We start from the raw sequence: 21,487 nt of genomic DNA, 5'->3' as shown, positions 1-21,487 counted from the left end.
ATTAGCTATTATTTAAAAAAAAAAACAGAAAAGAGCAAGCATTGGTTAAGATGTAGAGAAACTAGAATACTTGCACACTGCAGTTAATAATGAAAATTAGTGCAGACACTATGGAAACAGTACGACAGCTCTCCAAAAAATTAAACATAAAATTACCATAAAATCTAACAATTCCACTTCTTGAAATATACTCAGAGTAATCAAATATAGGACTCCAAGAAATAGTTGTACAAACATTAAAGGACAAATATTGCATAATTCTCTTCTCAGGAATTATCCTGACCAGTCAAATTTATAGACAGACAGTACAATGGTAGTTTCCAGGGGCTGTGGGGAGGGATAATGTGGAGTTACATACAGGCTTTCAGTTTTGCACTGTGAAAAGGGTTCTGTGGATAGATGTGATGGCGGGAGCACAAAACCGTGAATGATTAATACCACTCCACTGTACACTGCAAAATATGTAAGATGGTAAATTTCATGTTATGTGTATTTTACCATAATTTTTTAAACTCTTAGAAGAAAACATAAAAATTTATTACCTTGGATTTAGCACAATAGTCTTAGATATGACACCAAAACTGTAAACCACAACAACAACAACAACAGATAAATTGGACTTCAACAAAATTAAACCTTTTGTGTTTCAAATGATGATAAAAAGAAAGTGAGGAAATGACCAACAGCTTGGGAGAAAATACTTCCAAGTTGTATTGAGGAACATATAAGAAACTTGTGTCCAGAATATATAAATAATCTACAGACCAACGATAAAAAGACAAAAGTTCACTTAAAAATGAATCTTTTTTTCCATTTTCCAGGACCTTATAAAAGAAATACAAGCAAATATTTTTCTGAGAAGATATACTAATAGCCAATAAGCACATGAAAAGATCAAGTATCATTAATTCTATTCATATGATGTGTTCAGAACAGAGAAATCATCTACAGATAAGGAAGATGATTAGTGGTTGCCTATATTGGTGAGAGGAGGTCTGACAGGTAGTAGAGGAGAATAACTAAAGGAAAGAAAGAAGAAGGAAGGAAGAAAGAAAGAAAAAAAAGAAAGAAAGAAAAAAGAAAAAGGAGGGAGGGAGAGATGGAAGAGAGAAGTGAGGAGAGGAAAGAAAAGAGATTTCGCAATAGGTTTTAAAGTATCTTTGTCAGATACAAGTGACTATTACTAATATTGTTACTTATAAATTATATTTTTATTCCTGCACAAAATAGAATTGATATGCAATAGTTAAAAGCTTACATTCATAAAAAAAGCTTACATTCATTGAAGAGTTCGCCTGAGCAGTAGGTTCATCGTCTGTTGGAAACTGATATATCTGGATGCCATTACTAACCAATTCAGTCATTATTTTACACTTGAACTTCTGTAAATCATATTTAGAAATTGTATCTGCTTTGGCAATCAATGGTACAATGTTCACCTGTAAATAAGGGAGCAAACAAAATCCTACCATTGAGGATTTGTTGTTAATCTTGGAATTTTTACATCAAAACCTTACAAGCTCTGACAATAAATTTTTACAACTAGATAATCACTGGCTACTACTGTACCTTCCTCACAAAATGGCTTTCCAAGTACTGATTTTCATCAATATTTTGAAGATTAACCTTTTGTTAGAATTCAGGTATAGAGGTTTCAAATTTCTTTTCTCAAGCTTTCTTACACTTTCAACAGATAGTCCAATTAATTCATTATTAATTTGATGTCTTATTAAACTGAGTGCTTTCATCAAAACTGTACCCTAAATTAATTTTGTCCTTCTACCTGCCATTCATTTGCATCCCTTTCTCCATAAATCCATGCCTTTGTAGATAGATTTGCTTGTGTTTTCCAAAGGCCACCTAAAAATAATAGACCCTTCTTTTGTTACCATACTCTGAAGGCTGACTACATGTATACATGTGTATAACACCTTGCTCACAAATATATCTGTAATTTGTAAAAAGGTATTATTTCTATATTGCATATTTGAGGTTGAAATTTTATTCATAAACTTTTTTCCTAGTTCTACAATATGATCACTCCTCTCTCCCTACATTTACATTTTAATAATTAAACTTTGTAGAAAAAAAATTTGCAAAATTCTAAGATACATTTTATTATTATTAAGATAAGTTATTTTATTAAATCATAGCTACATAATATCAAGTTTTGTGATATGGTAAGAATGCATAAAAATCAGCTCCAGGTGTATTGTTTTTGTTTTAGATTCTTCAAAGCACATTTTTAAAAATCCTGTGCAAATCTAGGGCTTCAATATAACACAGATGTTCAAATTTTTACCTAATTTTAGAATCTTAAATAATTCCTTCCACAATAAAAAGCATACAACTTCTAAGGTAGATTCAAATATCTTGGATTGTATTGCTGAGAAAGCTATCTTCTAATGATAGTAAAACCTTAACATATAATAAATGGAAAATTTCCATGTTAATAATTTAGATATTCAGACTTGAGGAATGAAAGTCACTTATTGCAGAAGGGAACTGAGCAGCCTAGAAGAGAAGACAATAGACACACAAAATCACCATTGCCCAGCCCATTGTTCCTGTATGTTCTTGTAAAAAAAAATTAACAATTTTCTATATCTGGAAATTGCTTCATGATAACAGCTACCCATAATATTAAAAATAAAACTGAGTGTCCCTGGCAATTGAATATACTAATAATCAAGAAATTGAGGCAGCTCTTGATTTTAACTAGAAGTCTAACTTCTTTTTAAAAACTTGGTGACATGTAACATTAAAATACAAAATTTCTTTCCAGTTTGAACCATATAGAGCAAAAGCCAAGACTTCTTTGATAAAAAGAAACCAGATTTTGTACTTTTTCTCTCTTTACCCTAATAAAGGATAAAAAAGAACTCATGGCATAAAAATTTCTTTCATATATATATTTACCCTCTACTGGAAAAAATATATTCATACATATTGCATTCTGAATCCTCTGTGATAGACCACTAACCAAGATCATGAAAACTTCATGTTTCACATAATCAGTGGTAATGGATAAATGTTAATGGGATTGCTTTATAGTGATGTAGAATGAATTCAATTTGAAAATTACAGATAAATTACCACAATCTCTGTTATCTTAAATCACAAAAAAACTGTAAATTTTTATCTTATTATTTTTTAACCTGTAGCTTATTTTCCTAATACCTAATTAAATTTTTCTGGAAAGCAAACTAAGGTTGAAGTTTATCAAATGCTATGGGCTGAATGTATCATCCCACCCCAGTGCCTATGTTGAGGCTCAAACCCCCAGTAGGAAACAGACATACAGACATCAGATATATGCAGAGGAAATACCATGTGAGAACACAGTGAGAAGGCAACCACCATTTTTTAAAAAAATAGGTTTTCAAAGAAAAAAATACCTTGGTGGTATTTTCATATTGGACTTCTACTTTCCATAACTGAGAAAATTAATTTCTGTTTAGACTACTAAGTCTGTGGTATGTTGCAATGCTATACTTTGGAAATTAAGAGAAGTGCTTTAAAGATTAATAGAAAAAATATATTTTAACATATAAAATATAAATTCTTGTATTCAAATACCTTCAAGTTATACATTATCACAAAATAATTATCAAATCTTAATAGGCTGATGGACTTATCTAACACACCTTACTGTCAATGTTTTTCATTGTTAATAGATCAAGGGACTTCAGAGAATGTCCTGTAGGTGAAATGAAGTAAAGGCACACATGTATACGGGAATCATGGTAGTCAGTGAAGGAACGTTTAATTTTCAATTCTTCTTGAAGATAAGCCTCAAATTGAGCATCTACATAGTCAACTATAGGTTGGTAGCTGAAAAAAAAAAAGATTATTTCAACAGATTAGCATGACAGATTAATAACACCTATACTCTGCCTTTTAACCATTTAATTAATATAATTAATATGGGGGAGCTTGGGATGATGGCAGAGTAGAAGGACACGGTTCACTGTATCCCATGTTTACAAATAGATATCACCCACATCCAAGTCAATAAATCAGAGAGTGATCCAAATGCTAGCAAAACAAATTCCATGACTTAATACACAAAAGAAGCTGCATCTGAATGTTTAGGAAGGTTAGAAAGGGGGAGGAAGACTGTTCATAAGAGGGAGGGACCTGCATGTGCAGAGAGGGGAGAGAAACAGATCCTTGTGCCAGGGAGTTCACACAGGGAAGACAAACCCATGTAGCTTTTGATTTTTAAAGCCAGAGGGGCTGAATTCTATGAGTTTGTATAACCAATGGGGCTTAGAACCTACCTGGAGCTTTAAATGCCCACTGACTTGACCCTGGGCAAGCCTAGAGGACTAGTGATAGCTGTATCATTCCCCTTAAAGATACAGCAACCTGTGCATGGAGGTAACATAAGAAACGGTAGTTTAGGGATCCCTGGGTGGCTCAGCGGTTTAGCACCTGCCTTTGGCCCAGGGCGCGATCCTGGAGTCTGGGACGAGTCCCACATCAGGCTCCCAGCATGGAGCCTGCTTCTCCCTCCTCCTGTGTCTCTGCCTCTCTCTCTCTCTATCAGAAATAAATAAATAAATAAATAAATAAATAAATAAATAAATAAATAAATAAATCTATCTTTAAAAATATGGTAGTTTACATAGTGCTGGGGGCAAACAGGAGACATATCCATTTATACTGATTTCAGAGCATGTTAGGACATGTCACTGAAAATGAAGGACCCGACAGGTGTCATTTTGCTCTCCCATTCCCCAGCATAAACACAGGGCCATCTGCAGGACCCTGGGTTGCACAAACAGTAGCTAACCAAATTGCTAGCAATGTGCCATGTCCACAAGTTTTCCTGAGGACCCCCACATTCCAAGCCTTCCAGCCTCAGCCCTGAGCTCAGGGAAAATTTTGTTAAGCTGCGTATAATCCCTGCCCAGCTGCTGGGTGCACAGCCACCATTGCACACCTGAACCAGCATGCCCACCTATCACCACACACCATGCCCAGCAACCCACATCCTCTCACACTGAAGCCAAGACTCCCATTGCCTCAGCACTTCAAGGGATCCAGCATAAGACTAGTTGCACAAAGAAAATTTGGCTAAAACTACTGCCCTACCCCCAAGTTCTCCAGCAGGCACAACCCCTAAGAGTTGCCTTACCTGAGATCTACTAAGTACAGAGAACAAGCAGTGTCCACAACAGGCAAAGAGTCAGTGCAGGTGACTGAACTGAAAGGAAAAATGACTATGACACAAAAGCAGGATGTAAGCAACACACATAGGATACTCTACTCAAGTGCCAGGTTCCAGTGCACAGGGAACACTACACAGAACCTCCTCTTCATAAAGTCACTACTTTTAAGAGAAAAAGACATAGCTGACATTCTTAATGCACATAAACAGACACAAAGAAGCAGACAAAATGAGGAGACAGAGAAATTTATGTAAATTGGAAGAATAGGACAACCCAATCAAAGCAAAGCAGATAAAAGTAATATGCCTCATAGAAAATTTAAAGGAATGAGCATGAGGACTCACTGGAATTGAGAAAAGTGCAAGACATGAGTAAGAACCTTAACAAAGAGATAAGGAACAAACAGCAGAAAAGAAGAGCACAATAAACTAAATGATTGACAGAATGAAGAGCAGAAAGAAAAAGGCAGAGGAATGAATTAGTGACCTAGAAGATAGAGTAATGGAAGAAAGTCACCAAGCTGAACAAAAAAAAAAAAAAAAAAAAAAAGAATTATGCAAAAGGAGAATAGACTTATGGAACTCAGTGACTACACCAAACATAATATCATACATGACTCCCAGAAGAAGAAGAGAGAAAAGGAAGCAGAAAATTTATTTCAAGAAATAATAGCTGAGGGACACCCGGGTGGCTCAGTGGATGAGTGTCTGTCTTTGGCTCAGGTAATAATGCTGCGATCGAGTCCTGCATCAGGCTCCCTACAGGGGAGGCTGCTTCCCCCTCTGCCTATGTTTCTGCCTCTCTCTGTGTGTCCCTCATGAATAAATAAATAAAATCTTTAAAAAAGAGAGAAAGAAATAATATCTGAAAAATTCCTTAATCTGGAGGGGAAGCACAGATACCTAGATCCAGGAGGCACAGAGAACTGGATCAAAATCAACAAAAGCAGACCATCATGGACTACTGTGACACCATCATTTTTATCCCACCCATTGGTGCTGAAAGCCTTCAGGGAACAAAACACCACCACATAGTACAATACAGCCACTTACACAGAGTCATCCATCCTGGATGAAAAAGGATAATATATCATAATAAGAGCATCTATCTAACAAGAAGATCTAACACATAAATATTTGTGATCCTAACTAAGGAAAACAAACCTAAAGAAATTCATTGATAATAATACAATAATAGTAGGGTACTTTAATGTTCCCTCACAGCAATGGACAGATCATTTAAGTAGAAGATTGACCAGGAAACAAAGACTTCAAATGACAGCCTGGACCAGATGGACTTCACAGATACATTCAGACATTTAATCCTAAACCAGCAGATGCACATCCTTCTCAAGTGCATATGGAACACTCTTCAGAAGAGATAACATATCAGGTCACAATCAGGACTCAGCCAGTACAAAATGTTTGAGATCATATGATACATATTTTCAGAACACAGTGCTTTAAAACTTGAAGCAACTATAGGAAAAACATGGAAGGACCATAAATACATGGAAGAGAATCCTACTAAGAATGGATGGGTCAACAAGAAACTAAGGAAGAATTTTTAAAATACATGGAAACAAATGGAAATGAAAACACAACATTTCAGAACATTTATGATGCAGCAAAGTGATCCTAAGATGGAAGCATATAGCAAAACTGGCCTTTCTCAAAAAGCAAGAAAAGTCTCAAATATATAACATAACATTACAGAGCAAATAAGGCCTAACTCCAGCAGGAGAAGAGAAATAACAAAGATTAGGGCAGAAATCAATGATCAGAAATCAAATCTATCAGAATTTTTTTTGATCAGAAATAAAAAAATCAACGATTTAAAAAAAAAAATCAAAAAAATTTTTAAAAAGCCAGTAAAACAGGTCAAGGAAAGTAGGGCTAGTTCCTTGAAATAATTGAGATAAATAAACCCCTAACCAGACTTTTCAAATAGAAAAGACCCAAAAATCAAAATCATGAATGAAAGAGGAGAAATCACAACCAATACTCAAGAATAAAACAATTCTGAGACAATATTATGAGCAACTCTATGCCAACAAATTTAGCAATCTGAAAGAAACGGATGCACTCCTAGAAACTTATAGACTACCAAAACGGAAACAGGAAGAAATAAAAAAACCTGAACAGACCCATAACCAGCAAAGAAAATGAAGCAGTCATCAAAAATCTCCCAACATATGAGTGAAACCATATAATGATTGTCCTCTGATTGACTCATACGGGGAATATTAGAAATAGTGAAAGGAATATAGGAGAAAGGAAGGAAAATGAGTGGGAAAAATTAGAGAGGGAGACAAAACATGAGAGACTCCTAACTCTAGGAAATTAACAAGGGGTAATGGAAGGGGAGGCAGGTGGGGGGATGGGGTGACTGGGTGATGGGCACTGAGGAGGGCACTTGATGGGATGAGCACTGGGTGTTATACTATATGATGGCAAATCGAACTCAAATAAAAAATACCCAAATAAAATAAAATAAAATAAAATAAAATAAAAAAAAATATTTTTAAAAATCTCCCAACAAACAAGAGTCCAGGGCCAGATGGCATCTCAACAGAATTCTAATAAACATTTAAAGAAAAATTAGGACTCCTTCTTCTGAAGCTGCTTCAAAAAGTAGAAAAGGAGGGAAAACTTCCAAACTCAATCTATGAGGCCAGCATTACTTCGATCCCAAAATCTCACAAAGACTCCACCAAAAAGATTTACAGACCAATATTCCTGATGAATATAGATATAAATAATCTAACTAAGACACTAGCTAATACAATCCAATAATACATCAAAAGGATTATTCATGATGACCGAGTAGGATTAATTCTTGGGCTGTAAGGGTGGTTCAACATCCACATATCAATCAATGTGATGAACCACATTAATAAAAGAAAGGAGAAGAACCATATGATCCTCTAAGTAGATCCAGAAAAAGCATCTGACAAAATACAACATTCCTTCCTTTCTTGATAAAACCTCTGCAGTGTAGAGATAGAGGGAACATTCCTCAATATCATAAAATCCATATACAAAAAACCCACAGAAAATATCATCCTCAATGGGGAAAAGCTGAGAGCCATCCCCTAAGGCCAGGAACATGACACGGATGCCCAATCTCATCACTGTTATTCAACATAGTACTAGAAGTCCTAGCCTCAGCAATCAGACAACAAAAAGAAATAAAAGACATTCAGAAGAACAAAACTTCATAGATAACATGATACTCTGTTGAAAACCCAAAAGATTCTACCCCAAAATTGCTAGAACTCATACAAGAACTCAGCAAAGTTACAGGATATAAAATCAATGCAAAAAAATTAGTTGCATTTCTTTTGTTTTTTTAAATATTTTATTTATTGATGAGAGACAGAGAGGCAGAGACACAGGCAGAGGGAGAAGCAGGCTTCATGTGGGGAGCCCAGTGTGGGACTCGATCCTGGGACCCTGGGATCATGCCCCGAGCCAAAGGCAGGCACCCAACCGCTGAGCCACCCAGGTGTCCCAATTAATTGCGTTTCTATACAGTAACAGTGAGGTAGCAGAAAGAGAAATCAAGGAATCAATTCCATTTACAATTGCACCCAAAAGCATAAGATAACTAGGAATAAACCTAACCAAAGAGGTAAAGGATCTATACCTTAAAAACTACAGAACACTCGTGAAAGAAATGGAGGAAAGCACAAAGATATGGAAAAACATTCCCTGTTCATGGATTGGAAGAGGCCATACCCAGAACAATCTACATATTCAGTGCAATCCCTAACAAAATACTATCAGCGTTTTTCATAGAGCCAGAACAAACAATCCTAACATTTGAACAGAACCAGATAAGACCCCAAATAGTCAAAGGAATGTTGAAAAAGAAATGCAAAACTGGGGGACATCATAATTCCAGACTTCAAGCTGTATTACAAAGCCATGATCATCAAGAGTGTGATACTGGCACAAAAACAGACACACAGATAAATGGAACAGAATAAAAAACCCAGAAATGGACCCTCAACGTTATGATCAACTAATCTTTGACAAAGGAGAAAAGAATATCCAATAGAAAAAGACATTCCCTTCAGCAAATGGTGTTGGAAAACCTGGACAGCCACATGCAGAAAAATTAAACTGGACCATCTTCAGGGACACATGGTGGCCCAATGGTGGAGCATCTGCCTTTGCCTCAGGTCATGACCCCAGGATCCTAGTATTGAATCCTTCATCAGACTTCCCACAGGGAAGTCTCTTCTCCCTCTGTCTATGTCTCTGCCTTTCTCTGTCTCTCATGAATAAATAAATAAAATCTTTTAAAAATAATAAAATAAACAAGGTGACTTTCTATGTCATACACAAAAATAAATTTTAAATGGATGAAAGGGGCCTGTGGGTGGCTCAGTGGTTGAGTGTCTGCCTTCAGCTCAGGGCATGATCCTGGAGTCCCGGGATCGAATCCCACATTGGGCTCCCTGGGGAGTCTGCTTCTCCCTCTGCCTATGTCTCTGCCTCTGCTTCTCTTTCTGGGTCTCTCACAAATAAATATAATTTTCAAAACTTAAATTAATTAAATTAAATTAAATTAAATTAAATTAAATTAAATAATAAAATAAAATAAAATAAAATAAAATAAAATAAAATAAAATGGATGAAAGACCTAACTGTGAATCCAGACAGGAATCCATCAAAATCCTAGAGGAGAACATAGGCAGCAAAATCTTTGAACTTGGCTGCAGCAATTTCTTTCTAGGCATATCTCCAAAGGTAAGAAAAACAAAAGCAAAAATGAATTATTGGGACTTCATCAGGATAAGAAGCTATTGAACAATAAATGAAACAATAAACCAAATTAAAGGCAGCCTATGAAATAGGAGAAGGTATTCATAAATGACATCATATAAAGAACTAGAATTTAAAATCTCCAAAGAACTTTTTCAATGCAACACCCCAAAAATAATCCAGTCAAGAAATGGACAAGACATGAACAGACATTTATCCGAAGAAGACATACAAATGGCCAACAGACATATGAAAAAATGTTCAACATTACTTATCATTAGGGTAATACAAATCAAAACTGTAATGAGATACCACCTCATACCAGTCAGAATAGATAAAATTAACAAGTCAAGAAATAACGAATGTTGACAAGGATGTGGAGAAAGGGGAACCCTCTTACACTGTTGGTGGGAATGCAAACTGCTATAGCCAGTCTGGAAAATGGTATGGAGGTTCCTCAAGAAGTTAAAAATAGAGCTACCCTAGGACTTAATCTTCTTGAAAGTAAAGAGTATATAAATAAGATTATCTTGCATTATCTAGGTACTCATATGCAACAATAAATGTCCTTAAAAGAGATATAAAGATAGCAGAGAAAGCTGTGTGAAGATAGAGGCAGAAGGGAGTGATATAGACACGGAAATATCAACAAAGATACTAAATTCCTTGAAATAAGAAAATCTTTTATTATCAAAATAAGAAATCACTAACCTGGCTTCTTTGTTTATTTGATCACCATATCCCACAGTTCTCACAACAGTTAATTTCAATTGAACATTATTTTCTTGAAGTTCATATGTCTGAATTTTAAGTCCAACATTTGAGTAAAAATGCGAGGATTTTTTGTCTTTCAAATTAGTATTGAATAATGTGTCAATGAGTGTTGATTTTCCAATCCCAGTTTCTCCTGTAATAAACATAGATACATTATCTAGAGGCATAAGATGGCTGAGAAGAAGTAACACTCTTAACTCTTAAAGTGACTTAAAGGGTCTCAAATACATCAATGACTATAATGTCCTTTAAAGTATACATGCTTCTCTTGACTCAGTCATTAATATAATATAGAAAAATATATACATAAAGAGATATCAGATTTTGAAGAGCACTGAAACATTTAAAGAAAAAAGTCTAATATGACTAACATGATGGAAACAAACACAGATGAAAAGACACAGTCTTGAAGTAACAGCACCAGTGTTACACTACTTAAGATAAATTGAAATGAGCATTTGAGAAAATTAATAATTCAGAAGAGGAGTCAGGCACTTACCCACACACAGAATATTAAAAGAGAATCCTTGTTGGATAGATCGGTTCACCAATTGATGAGGCAAACATTCAAAACCAAAATGACCAAGCATTGTTAAGCAACGGACACTATCTCCTTTTTGCTTAAAAAAATAAAAATGAAAAGATATTAATTAGAATTAGTAATATCATTTGAAATACGATTTTAACATGTAGAAGAAATTACAGTTATCATTTGATTATCATAATTCAGACAATATTCAAATGAAATAAATTTGTGAGCAAATAAGTCTTTTTTCCAGACACATAAATTTTGCTTCAACTTAAAAAATAGTAAATAGAGAGGAAGAGGAGGATGGTGGTGGAGTAGAAGGACCTAGGCTCATCTTGCTCATCTTGTCTCATCAATACAAATAGATAACTATGAAATCATCCTAAATATCTCCAGAAATCAATCTGAAGAATGACAGAACAAACTCCACAACTAAAGGGAGAGAACAGGCCACATCAAAGAAGGCAGGAAATGTGGAGAAGTGGTAGAGGGGAGAAAAAGATCATAGGTGCTGCTGTAAGAAGAGAGCCAGAGCTGCAGGGAAGAATGAAAGAGGAGCACACAGGGGAACACACAAAGAGAATGTTTTGCAAAAGGTATGGGATTAGAAATCTAGAAGGGCTGAATTTCGTGAGTTCTTGCAACCAGTGGGGCTTAAAGCCTGCAGTTTTGAAGGTGAGCTGCCTTGGCTGGGATAGAGCTCCAAGGGTACTGTGCTACTCCTGGAGAGAGGGCAGGCAAACAACTCAGTAGCAGATCCCATGGAAATAGCACTCTGATCATTGCCTAGGGCACACAGGGGGGCAGATTATTTACTCTTCTCCAAGTACAGACCAAAAAGGCATTGTTCACAGATGCATCTTGGGAACAAAAGAGCTGCCTGGCAACATTTCCCTCATCTGTCAGCATAAACACAGAGCTGCTGGAAGCAGCACAGTGCCACCACTGGTTGTCTAAACTTGCTTGCACAAAGCCCCACCCCTTGCACTCTGGTGGGAATACCCTTCCAAGTCAAACTTGCTTCAAGCACAATGTGGCAGGCTCCACCTACAGAAGACCAGCAGAAACCCTGTCCACACTATGTCTCCTGACCTGAAAGTTCTGCAGGACTTCAGTCCTAGTGGAAGTAGTATCAGGTCTCAGTCAACAAGCAGACCAGAGCACACTTAGTTAAAACCATTTTGGCCAGGGGTCAAGCACTGCCCACTGCAGGCAAGGAAAGCCTCTGCATACCACTGGTGTGAAGAATAGAGCAAAAGCAAATGCATGCAGCACAAACCAGAGGCACTCCCTGAAGCATCAGACCCTGGACACAGCATGACCCATTCAGGGGTCCTGAGAGTATCAGGACCAGGAAACATAATGGGCTTTTCTAACATACAAAATAAGGCAAACCTTAGATAAAATGTCAAATGGAGGAATTCATCCCAAGTGAAAGAACAAGATAAGTTCACAACCAGAGATCTAGCAAAGCAGATAGAAGTAACATGTCTGATGGAGAACTTAAAGCAAAAATCACAAGGATATTCTCTGGGCTTAAAAAAAAAAGAATATAAGAGATCAGTGAGGCCTCACTGCAGAGAGAGAAGAGTAAAAAAAAAAGTCAGAGATGAAGAGTACAATAAATGAGATTGGAAACAGGCCTGATGCAATGTACAGTGGGCTGGAAGAAGTAGGGGAATTAATTAATGACATAGAAGACAAAGTAAGTAACAGAAATTAAAGAAGCTGAACAGCATAGAGAAAGCATTACACAAGAATAGACTTGCAGAACTCAATGACTCCATCAAATGTAATACCATGAATATTATAGGAGTCCTAGAAAAGAAGAGAGAGAAAGGGGGCAGAAATTTTATTTGAAGAAACAGTAACTGAAAATGTCCCTAATCTGAGGAAGAAAATAGACATCCAGATCCAGGAGGCACAGAGAACTCCCATCAAAATCAAGTAGAGCAGGCCAGTGGAGTTAAGATGACAGAGCAGTAGGGGACCCTAAGTTTCACTGGTCCATCGAATACAGCTAGGGAGTTAGCAAGTCATTCTGAAACATGTGAAATCAATCAGATATCTGAGGAAAAAAATGTTGCCTTTCTATAAGCAGAAAAGCACCCACTTTTTTGGAAGGTAGGAGTTGTGGAGACTTAAATCCAGGAAGATACATCTGAAGATGGAGCCTGCTTAAGGAGGCTTTCACAAAATATAACCAGCAGGGTGCAAAGTCAGAACTTTTAGAAGTCTGCTACAGTGGGAGATGCGCCTGCCTTAAGGTGCTCGGGTGGTGGAGTGGGGTGGAATCCCAGGTGTGACATCGTGGTCTTGGGATCTCCAGGGTCACAAAAAGAACAAGTGTGCCTGAGTGTGGCAGAGTTCTCACGCTTAGGAGAGGGGAAGCCCACTGAAAACAGTGAGTTTCTGCACCAGCTTTCTGCTCTGTGTTGTCATAAACTGTGAGCAGCTGAATGATTGAACAACTGCTTTCCACACAGGTGCCCAGCAAAAGGCAGAGGCATAGCAAGACCTCTTTGTCCCCTAGGAGAAATGGCATGGGTTGACGATCCAGGAGTCTATAAAATTTAGAAACCTGAAACTCAGTTGCATGCCTGAGGAAAAAAAAAAACAGTCACAGGCTGGGTGACCGCAAAGTTTGGATGAAAACCAAGGAGACAAGAGTGACTGCTTTTCTGTGAGGACTCACTGAGGAGTGAGGCATGAGCTTCAGCTACAGAGCTAGAGAGCAGGCCACTGCCATCCACATGCTGCCCTTCAGTGTAGAGAGCTTTCAGGAGTGAAATAGCAACACATAATGCAATGCAGAGCTGCCTACATTAACCCCAGCCCCCTGGCAAGGGAGGGACCTTTCCACAAAGGCAAGGGCACCTGAGAATTAGGGCAACAGTCCATCCCCCTGAACATCAGCAGCAAGAACTGGCCAACACAATGTACTGAACATAGGGAGATGCAAACCTTAGGTTTTGGAGAAAACATATAGCACTCATGTTTTTTTTTTATTCTTTAGTCTCTCAGTTTTTCAGTTATTTTTGTATTTTTCCAATTACTTTTTAATGATGAGTTTTGTTTTTACATATATGTTATCATTTTTATTTTTTTCTTTCCTTTCCATTCATTTTATTTTATTAATTTTTTTGGTATATTTTCTATTGGAGTTCGATATGCCAACATATAGTATAACACCCAGTGCTCATCCTGTCAGGTGCCAGCTCAGAACCCATCACCAGGTCACCCAATGCTCCCACCCACCTTCCCTGCCACTACCCCTTGTTTGTTTCCTAGAGTTAGGAGTCTCTCATGGTTTGTCTCCCTCTCTGATATTTCACACTCAATTTCTCTCCTTTCCCCTTTAATCCCTTTTACTATTTCTTATATTCCCCATATGAGTGAAACCATATGATGATTGTCCTCTGATTGACTCCCTTCACTCAGCATAATACCCTCCAGTTCCAACCACGTCGAAGCAAATGGTGGGTATTTGTTGATTCTAATGGCTGAGTAATATTCCATTATATATATATAGACCACATCTTATTTATTCATTCATGACACCAAGGCTCCTTCCACAGTTTGGCTATTCTGGACATTGCTGCTATAAACATTGGAGTGTAGGTGTCCTGGCATTTCACTACATCTGTATCTTTGGGGTAAATCCCCAGTAGTGCCATTGATGGGTCGTAGGGCAGGTCTATTTTTACCTCTTTGAGGAACCGCCACACAGTTTTCCAGAGTGGCTGCACCAGTTCACATTCCCACCAACGGTGCAGGAGGGTTCCCCTTTCTCCACATCCTCTCCAACGTTTGTGGTTTTCTGTCTTGTTAATTTTCCCCCTTCTCACACGTGTGAAGTGGTATCTCATTGTGGTTTTGATTTATATGGCAAGTGATGTGGAGCATCTTCTCATGTGCTTGTCGGCCATGTCTATGTCTTCCTTGGTGAAATTTCTGTTCATGTCTTTTACCCATTTCATGATTGGATTGCTTGTTTCTTGGGTGTTGAGTTTTAATAAGTTCTTTATAAATGTTGGATACTAGCCCTTTTTTGATCTGTCATTTGCAAATATCTTCTCCCATTCTATAGGATACCTTATAGTTTTGTTGACTATTTCTTTTGCTGTGCATAAGTTTTTTATCTTGATTAAGTCCCAATAGTTCATTTTTGCTTTTGTTTCCCTTGCCTTCATAGATATAAATTTGCTGTGGCCAAGTTCAAAAAGGGTGTTGCCTGTGTCTCCTCTAGGATTTTGATGGATTGTCTCACATTGAGATCTTTCATCCATTTTGAGTTTATCTTTGTGTCTGGTGGAAGAGAATGGTCTAGTTTCATTCTTCTGCATGTGGATGTCCAATTTTCCCAGCAACATTTATTGAAGAGACTGTCCTTTTTCCAGGGGATAGTCTTTCCTGCTTTGTCAAATATTAGTTGACCAAAGAGTTGAGGGGGTATTTCTGGGTTCTCTATTCTGTTCCATTGATTTATGTGTCTTTTTTTTTTTTTGTGCCAGTATCACACTGTCTTGATGACCACAGCTTTGTAGTACAACCTGAAATCTGGCATTGTGATGCCCCCGGCTCTGGTTTTCTTTTTCAATATTCCCCAATTTGGGTCTTTTCTGATTCCATACAAATCTTAACATGATATGTTCCAACTCTCTGAAGAAAGTCCATGGTATTTTGATAGGGATTGCATTAAATGTGTAAATTGCCCTGGGTAGAATTGACATTTTCACAATATTAATTCTTCCAATCCATGAGCATGGAATATTTTTCCATCTCTTTGTGTCTTCCTCAATTTCTTTCAGAAGTGTTCTGTAGTTTTTTAGGGTACAGATCCTTTACCTCTTTGGTTAGGTTTATTCCTGGTAGCGGTGCTTTTTGGTGCAATTGTAAGTGGGATTGATTCCTTATTTTCTCTTTCTTCAGTCTCATTGTTAGTGTATAGAAATGCCACTGATTTCTGGGCATTGACTTTGAATCCTGCCACACTGGCAAATAGCTGGATGAGTTCTAGCAATATTGGGGTGGAGTGGCCTGGGTTTTCTACATACACTTTCATGTCATTGGCAAGGAGGGAGAGTTTGACTTTTTTTTTTTGCCAATTTGAATGCCTTTTATTTCTTTTTGTTGTCTGATTGCTGAGGCGAGGACTTCTAGTACTATGTTGAATAGCAGTGGTGAGAGTGGACATCCCTGTCTTGTTCCTGATCTTAGGGGAAAGGCTCCCAGCATTTTCCCATTGAGAATGATATTTGCTGTGGGCTTTTTGTAGATGGCTTTAAAGATGCTGAGGAATGTTCCCTCTACCCCTACACTCTGAAGAATTTTGAACAGGAATGGAAGCTGTACGGTATCCCTGGGTGGCTCAGTGGTTTAGCGCCTTCCGCCCAGGGCTTGATCCTGGAGTCCCGGGATCGGGTCCCACGTCGGGCTCCCAGCAGCATGGAGCCTGTTTCTCCCTCTGCCTGTGTGTGTCTCTGCTTCTATCTCTCTCAGTGTCTCTCATGAATAAATAAAATCTTTTAAAAAAAAGGAATGGATGCTGTATTTGTCAAATGCTTTCTTTGCATCTATTGAGAGGATCATATGGGTCTCGTTTTTTCTCCTGTTGATATGATCTATCACATTGATTGTTTTATGAGTGTTGAACCACACTTGATCCCAGGTATAAATCCCACTTGGTCATGGTGAATAAACTTCTTAAATGTACTGTTGGATCCTATTGGCTAATATCTTGTTGAGAATTTTTGCATCTATTTTCATCAGGGATCAATATCTACAATTCTCCATTTTGGTGGGGTCTTTGCCTGGTTTTGGAATTAAAGTGATGCTGGCCTCATAAAACAATTTGGAAGTATTCCATCCCCTTCTAGCTTTTGGAACAGCTTTAGTAGAATAGGTATTGTTTCTTCTTTAAACGTTTGATAGAATTCACCTGGGAAGCCAATTGGCCCTGGACTTTTGTGTCTTAGGAGGTTTTTGATGACTGCTTCAATTTCCTCCATGGTTATTGGCCTGTTCAGGTTTTCTATTTATTCCTGTTCCAGTTTTGGTAGTTTGTGGTTTTCCAGAAATGCATCCACTTCTTCTAGCTGCTCATAATATGTTTTTAAAATCATTTTTATTTCCTTGGTATAGGTTGTGTTCTCTCCTCTTTCATTCATGATTTCATTAATTTGAGTCTTTCTCTTTTCTTTTTAATAAGGCTGGTTAGTGGTTTATCTATCTTATTAATTCTTTGAAAGAAAGAACCAACTCCTGGTTTTGTTGATCTGTTCTACAGTTCTGGTGTCTATTTTATTGAGTTCTGCTGAAATCTTTATTATCTCTCTTCTTCCTCTTGGTGAATGCTTTATTTGCTGCTCTCTCTCTAGTTCCTTTAGGTGTGATGTTAGCTTCTGTATTTGAGTTTTTTCCAATTTTTTTGAGGGATGCTTGTATTATAATCTATTTCCCTCTTAGGACTGCTTTTGCTGTATCCCAAAGATTTTGAATGGTTGCATCTTCATTTTCATTAGTTTCCATTAATCTTTTTATTTCTTCTCTAATTTCCTGGTTGACCGATTTGTCTTTTAGCAGGATTTTGTTTAACCACCATGTGTTTGAGTCTCTTCCAAATGTCTTCTTGTGAGTGAGTTCTAGTTCCAAAGTATTGTGGTCTGAAAATATGCAGGGGACAGTCCCAGTCTTTTGGTATCGGTTGAGACCTGGTTGTGACCAAGTATGTGGTCTATCCTGGAGAAAGTACCATGTGCACTTGAAATGAATGTGTATTAGGTTACATTTGGATGCAAAGGTCTGTATATATCCATCTGGTCCAGTGTATCATTTAAAGCTCTTGTTTCTTTGGCGATGTTGCACTTAGAATACTTGTCATTTGCAGAAAGTGCCGTGCTTAAGTCTTTTACTATTAGTGTATTATTATCTAAGTATCTCTTTACATTGGTTATTAACTGATATTATTGGCAGCTCCCACATTACAGGCATAAATATTCATGATTGTTACGTCTCCTTGTTGGATAGACCCTTTAAGTATGACATTATGTCCCTCTTCATCTCTTACTACAGTCTTTAGTATAAACAATTTATCTGATATGAGGTTTGCTACTCCAGCGTTCCTTTGAGGACAATTTGAATGGTAAATGGTTCTCCACTCATTCATTTTCAGGCTGTAGGTGTCTTTAGGTCTAAAATTAATCTCCTGTAGACAGCAAAAAGATGGGTCTTGCTTTTTTACCCAGTCCAATACTCTGTCTTTTGATGGGTGCATTTAGCCCATTCACGTTCAGAGTAACTATTGAAAGATATGAATTTAGTGTCATTGTAATATCTATTCAGTCCCTGTTTTTGTGGATTGTTTCCTTGGACTTCCTCTTTCTTTTACAGGGTCCCCTTTAATATTTCTTGCAGAGCCAGTTTGGTGGTCACATATTCTTTCAGTTTCTGCCTATCTTGGAAGCTCTTTATCTCTCCTATTCTGAATGAGAGCCTTGCTGGATAGAGTATTCTTGGCTGCATGTTCTTCTCATTTAGGACCCTGAATATATTGCCAGCCCTTTCTAGCCTGCCAGGTCTCTGTGGAGAGGTCTGCTGTTAACCTAATATTTCTCCCCATATAAATTAGGGATCTATTGTCTCTCTCTGCTTTAAGGATTTTATGTTTCTTTGGAATTTGCAAGTTTCAGTATAAATGTCTAGGTGTTGAACTGTTTTTATTGATTTGGGGATGACTCCTCTATCTTCTGGATCTGAATGCTTGTTTCCCTCCCCTAACTAGGGAAGTTCTCAGCTATGATTGGTTCAAAGATGCTTTCTGGCCTTCTGTCCCTCTTGGTGTTTTCTGGAACCCTAATTATATGTAGAGTCTTCCTTCTGGTACTGACATTTATTTTCCTTAAGTTTTCCTTATGGTCTTTTAATTGTTTTTCTATTTTTTCCTCAGCTTTCATTTTCTTCCTTGCCATAAAGTTGTCTTTTATATCGCTCACTCTTTCTCCCACCTCATTAACCCTTGTCATCAGGACCTCCAGTGTGGATTGCATCTCATTTACTTGATTTTTTAATTTTGGCCTGATTAGATCTAAATTCTGCAGTCATGAAGTCTCTTGAATCCTTTATGCTTTCTCCATAGCCACCAATAGCTTTATAATTGTGCTTCTGAATTGGATTTCTGATATCAAATTGTAATCCAAATTTGTAACTCTGGAAGAGAGTACTCTTTCTGATTCTGTCTTTTGTGGTGAGTACTTCTAGTCATTTTGCTCAGTGCAGAGTGGCTGTATGAGTGTGCTGAGTCAAGAATATCAACCAAGACCTAAGTAAACTTCAACCTAGATGATTCTGATGAGGTCAGAGACTGGAAATTGAAAACAAAAATCAGAATGAAATAAAACAAAAGGACCACTAAAGTGAACAAACAAATTTTAAAACAAAGTGTTAAAAAATAAAAGATCAAGAATCTCAAAGAAGAAAAAAAATAAAAGAGAAAAAAAGAAGAGAAAAAAGCAAAGAGAAAAAAAGAAAAAATAAAAAAGGAGAAAAAAGGGGGTTACTAGGAGATGGTGGTGGTGACGAAATTGTAGTGGAGGGAGAATGTCGTCTATCTGAGGGATCCTAGGGGGTAATCCTCTTGGTTCTGAGTGTATTAAGTTCTGTATGTTAGAAGATGCTCAGTCCCAAATTTATAAAGCAGAAATACCTGTAGAGAGCCCCAGCATTGACCACCAAAACATAAATGAGATAAAAGAGGGGGGCAGTTGGGAAGGAAGAGAGAATATAATCTCACAGAATGAACCAGAATGGTATTCCACTTGGTGTGGGTGCATGCTGGTTATGTTTGGAAGGTGGTAACTCCTGCCATTGTAGAAGAAAATGAGGCAGAGAAAACAAAAAAACACAAAACAAAAAGAACATATCTTGTATATCTCCCAAAATTAAGTTGATTATGTTGAAGGGACTCCAGAAGTGGAAAATATATCTAGGACCTGTAATTGCAGAAATACGAAAGTCAAAAAGGAAGAAACCTCTAGTTCTATATACTGTAAATCCCTCAACTTTCCCTGGAGTTTTCCAGCGCTGCTTGGTCCAGAACTTGCTCTTCATCTGTCCTTCCAGCTGGTCTCTGGGGGCGGAGCCTGCTCTGCTGATTCTCAGGTGTGTGTACCTGGGGGAGATACCCCACCCCCTGCCAGGTGCTGGGCTCAGTGGGAGCTGCGTACCCGTGAGGACCCGGTCTCTGCCCCACCGCTAGGCACAAGGGGACGCCAGGAGGAATACCAACATTGTCGGTGGCCAGCTCCCCTGGGGAACCCCCCGCTGCTCCCAGTCCGCCCTGGCCCAGGTGCTCCCGGGGAGGGATGCTGACCCGCACACTCCAGGGCGCCAAGCGACAGGGGAGGCTCGCTGCCCTGGGTCCTCCCCACTCTCAGTTGTGCGGGGGTGGGGGGGCGTGCAGGATTCCCTTGGTTCTGGGGCTCGTGGGCTGGAATCGCGGTCCCGCCGTGGCTCCCGAGGCCGCGGGGTGCAGACACCTCCAGCCGGAGCCTCCCGCCTGACCACCCGGCCTCTCCCCAATGCCCCACTGGTGAGCCCAGGCCTCCCAGAGATCAGCCCTCAGTGTGTGCTGAGCTTTCCCCTGGGAGCACTTCCTCTCTTACTGACCCCGGGAATCTGGAGGCTCCCCCGCCCCTCCCACGGTCCTGCCCGATTTCCCTAAGTGCTTTTCCCTCCAGGAGGAATCTGGTGCTGATTTTTTAAGTTTCCCGCTTCTCCTGGGCTGGGCTTTCCTGCCTGCCCCTACCCGGTTAGCCTGGCTCCTTGTGGGGCCCCTCCCTCACTTTATTCTTTTTTATTTTACTTTTGTCTGCAAAAAACCTTCTCTCTGTAGCTTCCGACCACTCTCTCTTAAATCTCGGATCGAATTTGTAGGTGTTCAGGATGATTTGAAAGTTATCCAGGTAAGTTGGTGGGGCCAAGTGAGGTGGGGACCCTACTCCTCCACCATCTTGCCTCTATTTTATTTTATTTTTGTATATATGTTTTTCTTTCCTTTCTGGGGAATCTTGTTTCTTTTAATAAGCAGAACAAAACGCACTCAAGATCTACTTATTTGTTTCATTCTGTTTTGTTTCTTCTTTGAATTTTTCTTTAAAAAAAGATTTTATTTATTTATTCGTGAGAGACACACACAGAGAGAGGATCCATGCAGGGAGCCTGATGTGGGACTCGAA

General features: G+C 38.3%; 1 protein-coding gene across 1 annotated transcript; it reads right to left on the bottom strand.

The window, feature by feature from the left end:
• Positions 1-273: 273 nt before the first annotated feature.
• Positions 274-11,337, bottom strand: LOC121471503 (septin-14-like). Its single transcript, XM_041722320.1, has 5 exons — positions 11,223-11,337; positions 10,661-10,856; positions 3,648-3,834; positions 1,278-1,439; positions 274-327 (listed from the first exon to the last, which is right to left on the bottom strand). The coding sequence occupies exons 1-5, from the start codon at positions 11,311-11,313 to the stop codon at positions 274-276; spliced, it is 690 nt and encodes a 229-aa protein (XP_041578254.1). The 5' UTR covers positions 11,314-11,337.
• Positions 11,338-21,487: the final 10,150 nt, after the last annotated feature.

This window comes from Vulpes lagopus, chromosome 11, assembly GCF_018345385.1.
Source record: "Vulpes lagopus strain Blue_001 chromosome 11, ASM1834538v1, whole genome shotgun sequence".
In the NCBI taxonomy this organism is placed as follows: Eukaryota; Metazoa; Chordata; class Mammalia; order Carnivora; family Canidae; genus Vulpes; species Vulpes lagopus.
This window is presented reverse-complemented; position numbering and strand designations above follow the sequence as displayed.

What these genes read in the sequence shown, in the direction of transcription:
- LOC121471503 (XM_041722320.1), bottom strand. Translation starts at nt 11,313, where the DNA reads ATGCTTGGTCATTTTGGTTTTGAATGTTTGCCTCATCAATTGGTGAAC. An exon ending in CAAATAAACAAAGAAGCCAG is followed by an intron (nt 3,835 to 10,660) that starts GTTAGTGATTTC and finishes TTTTTTTTTCAG; the next exon opens with CTACCAACCTATAGTTGACT. An exon ending in AGGCGAACTCTTCAATGAAT is followed by an intron (nt 328 to 1,277) that starts GTAAGCTTTTTT and finishes CCCTCCCCACAG; the next exon opens with CCCCTGGAAACTACCATTGT.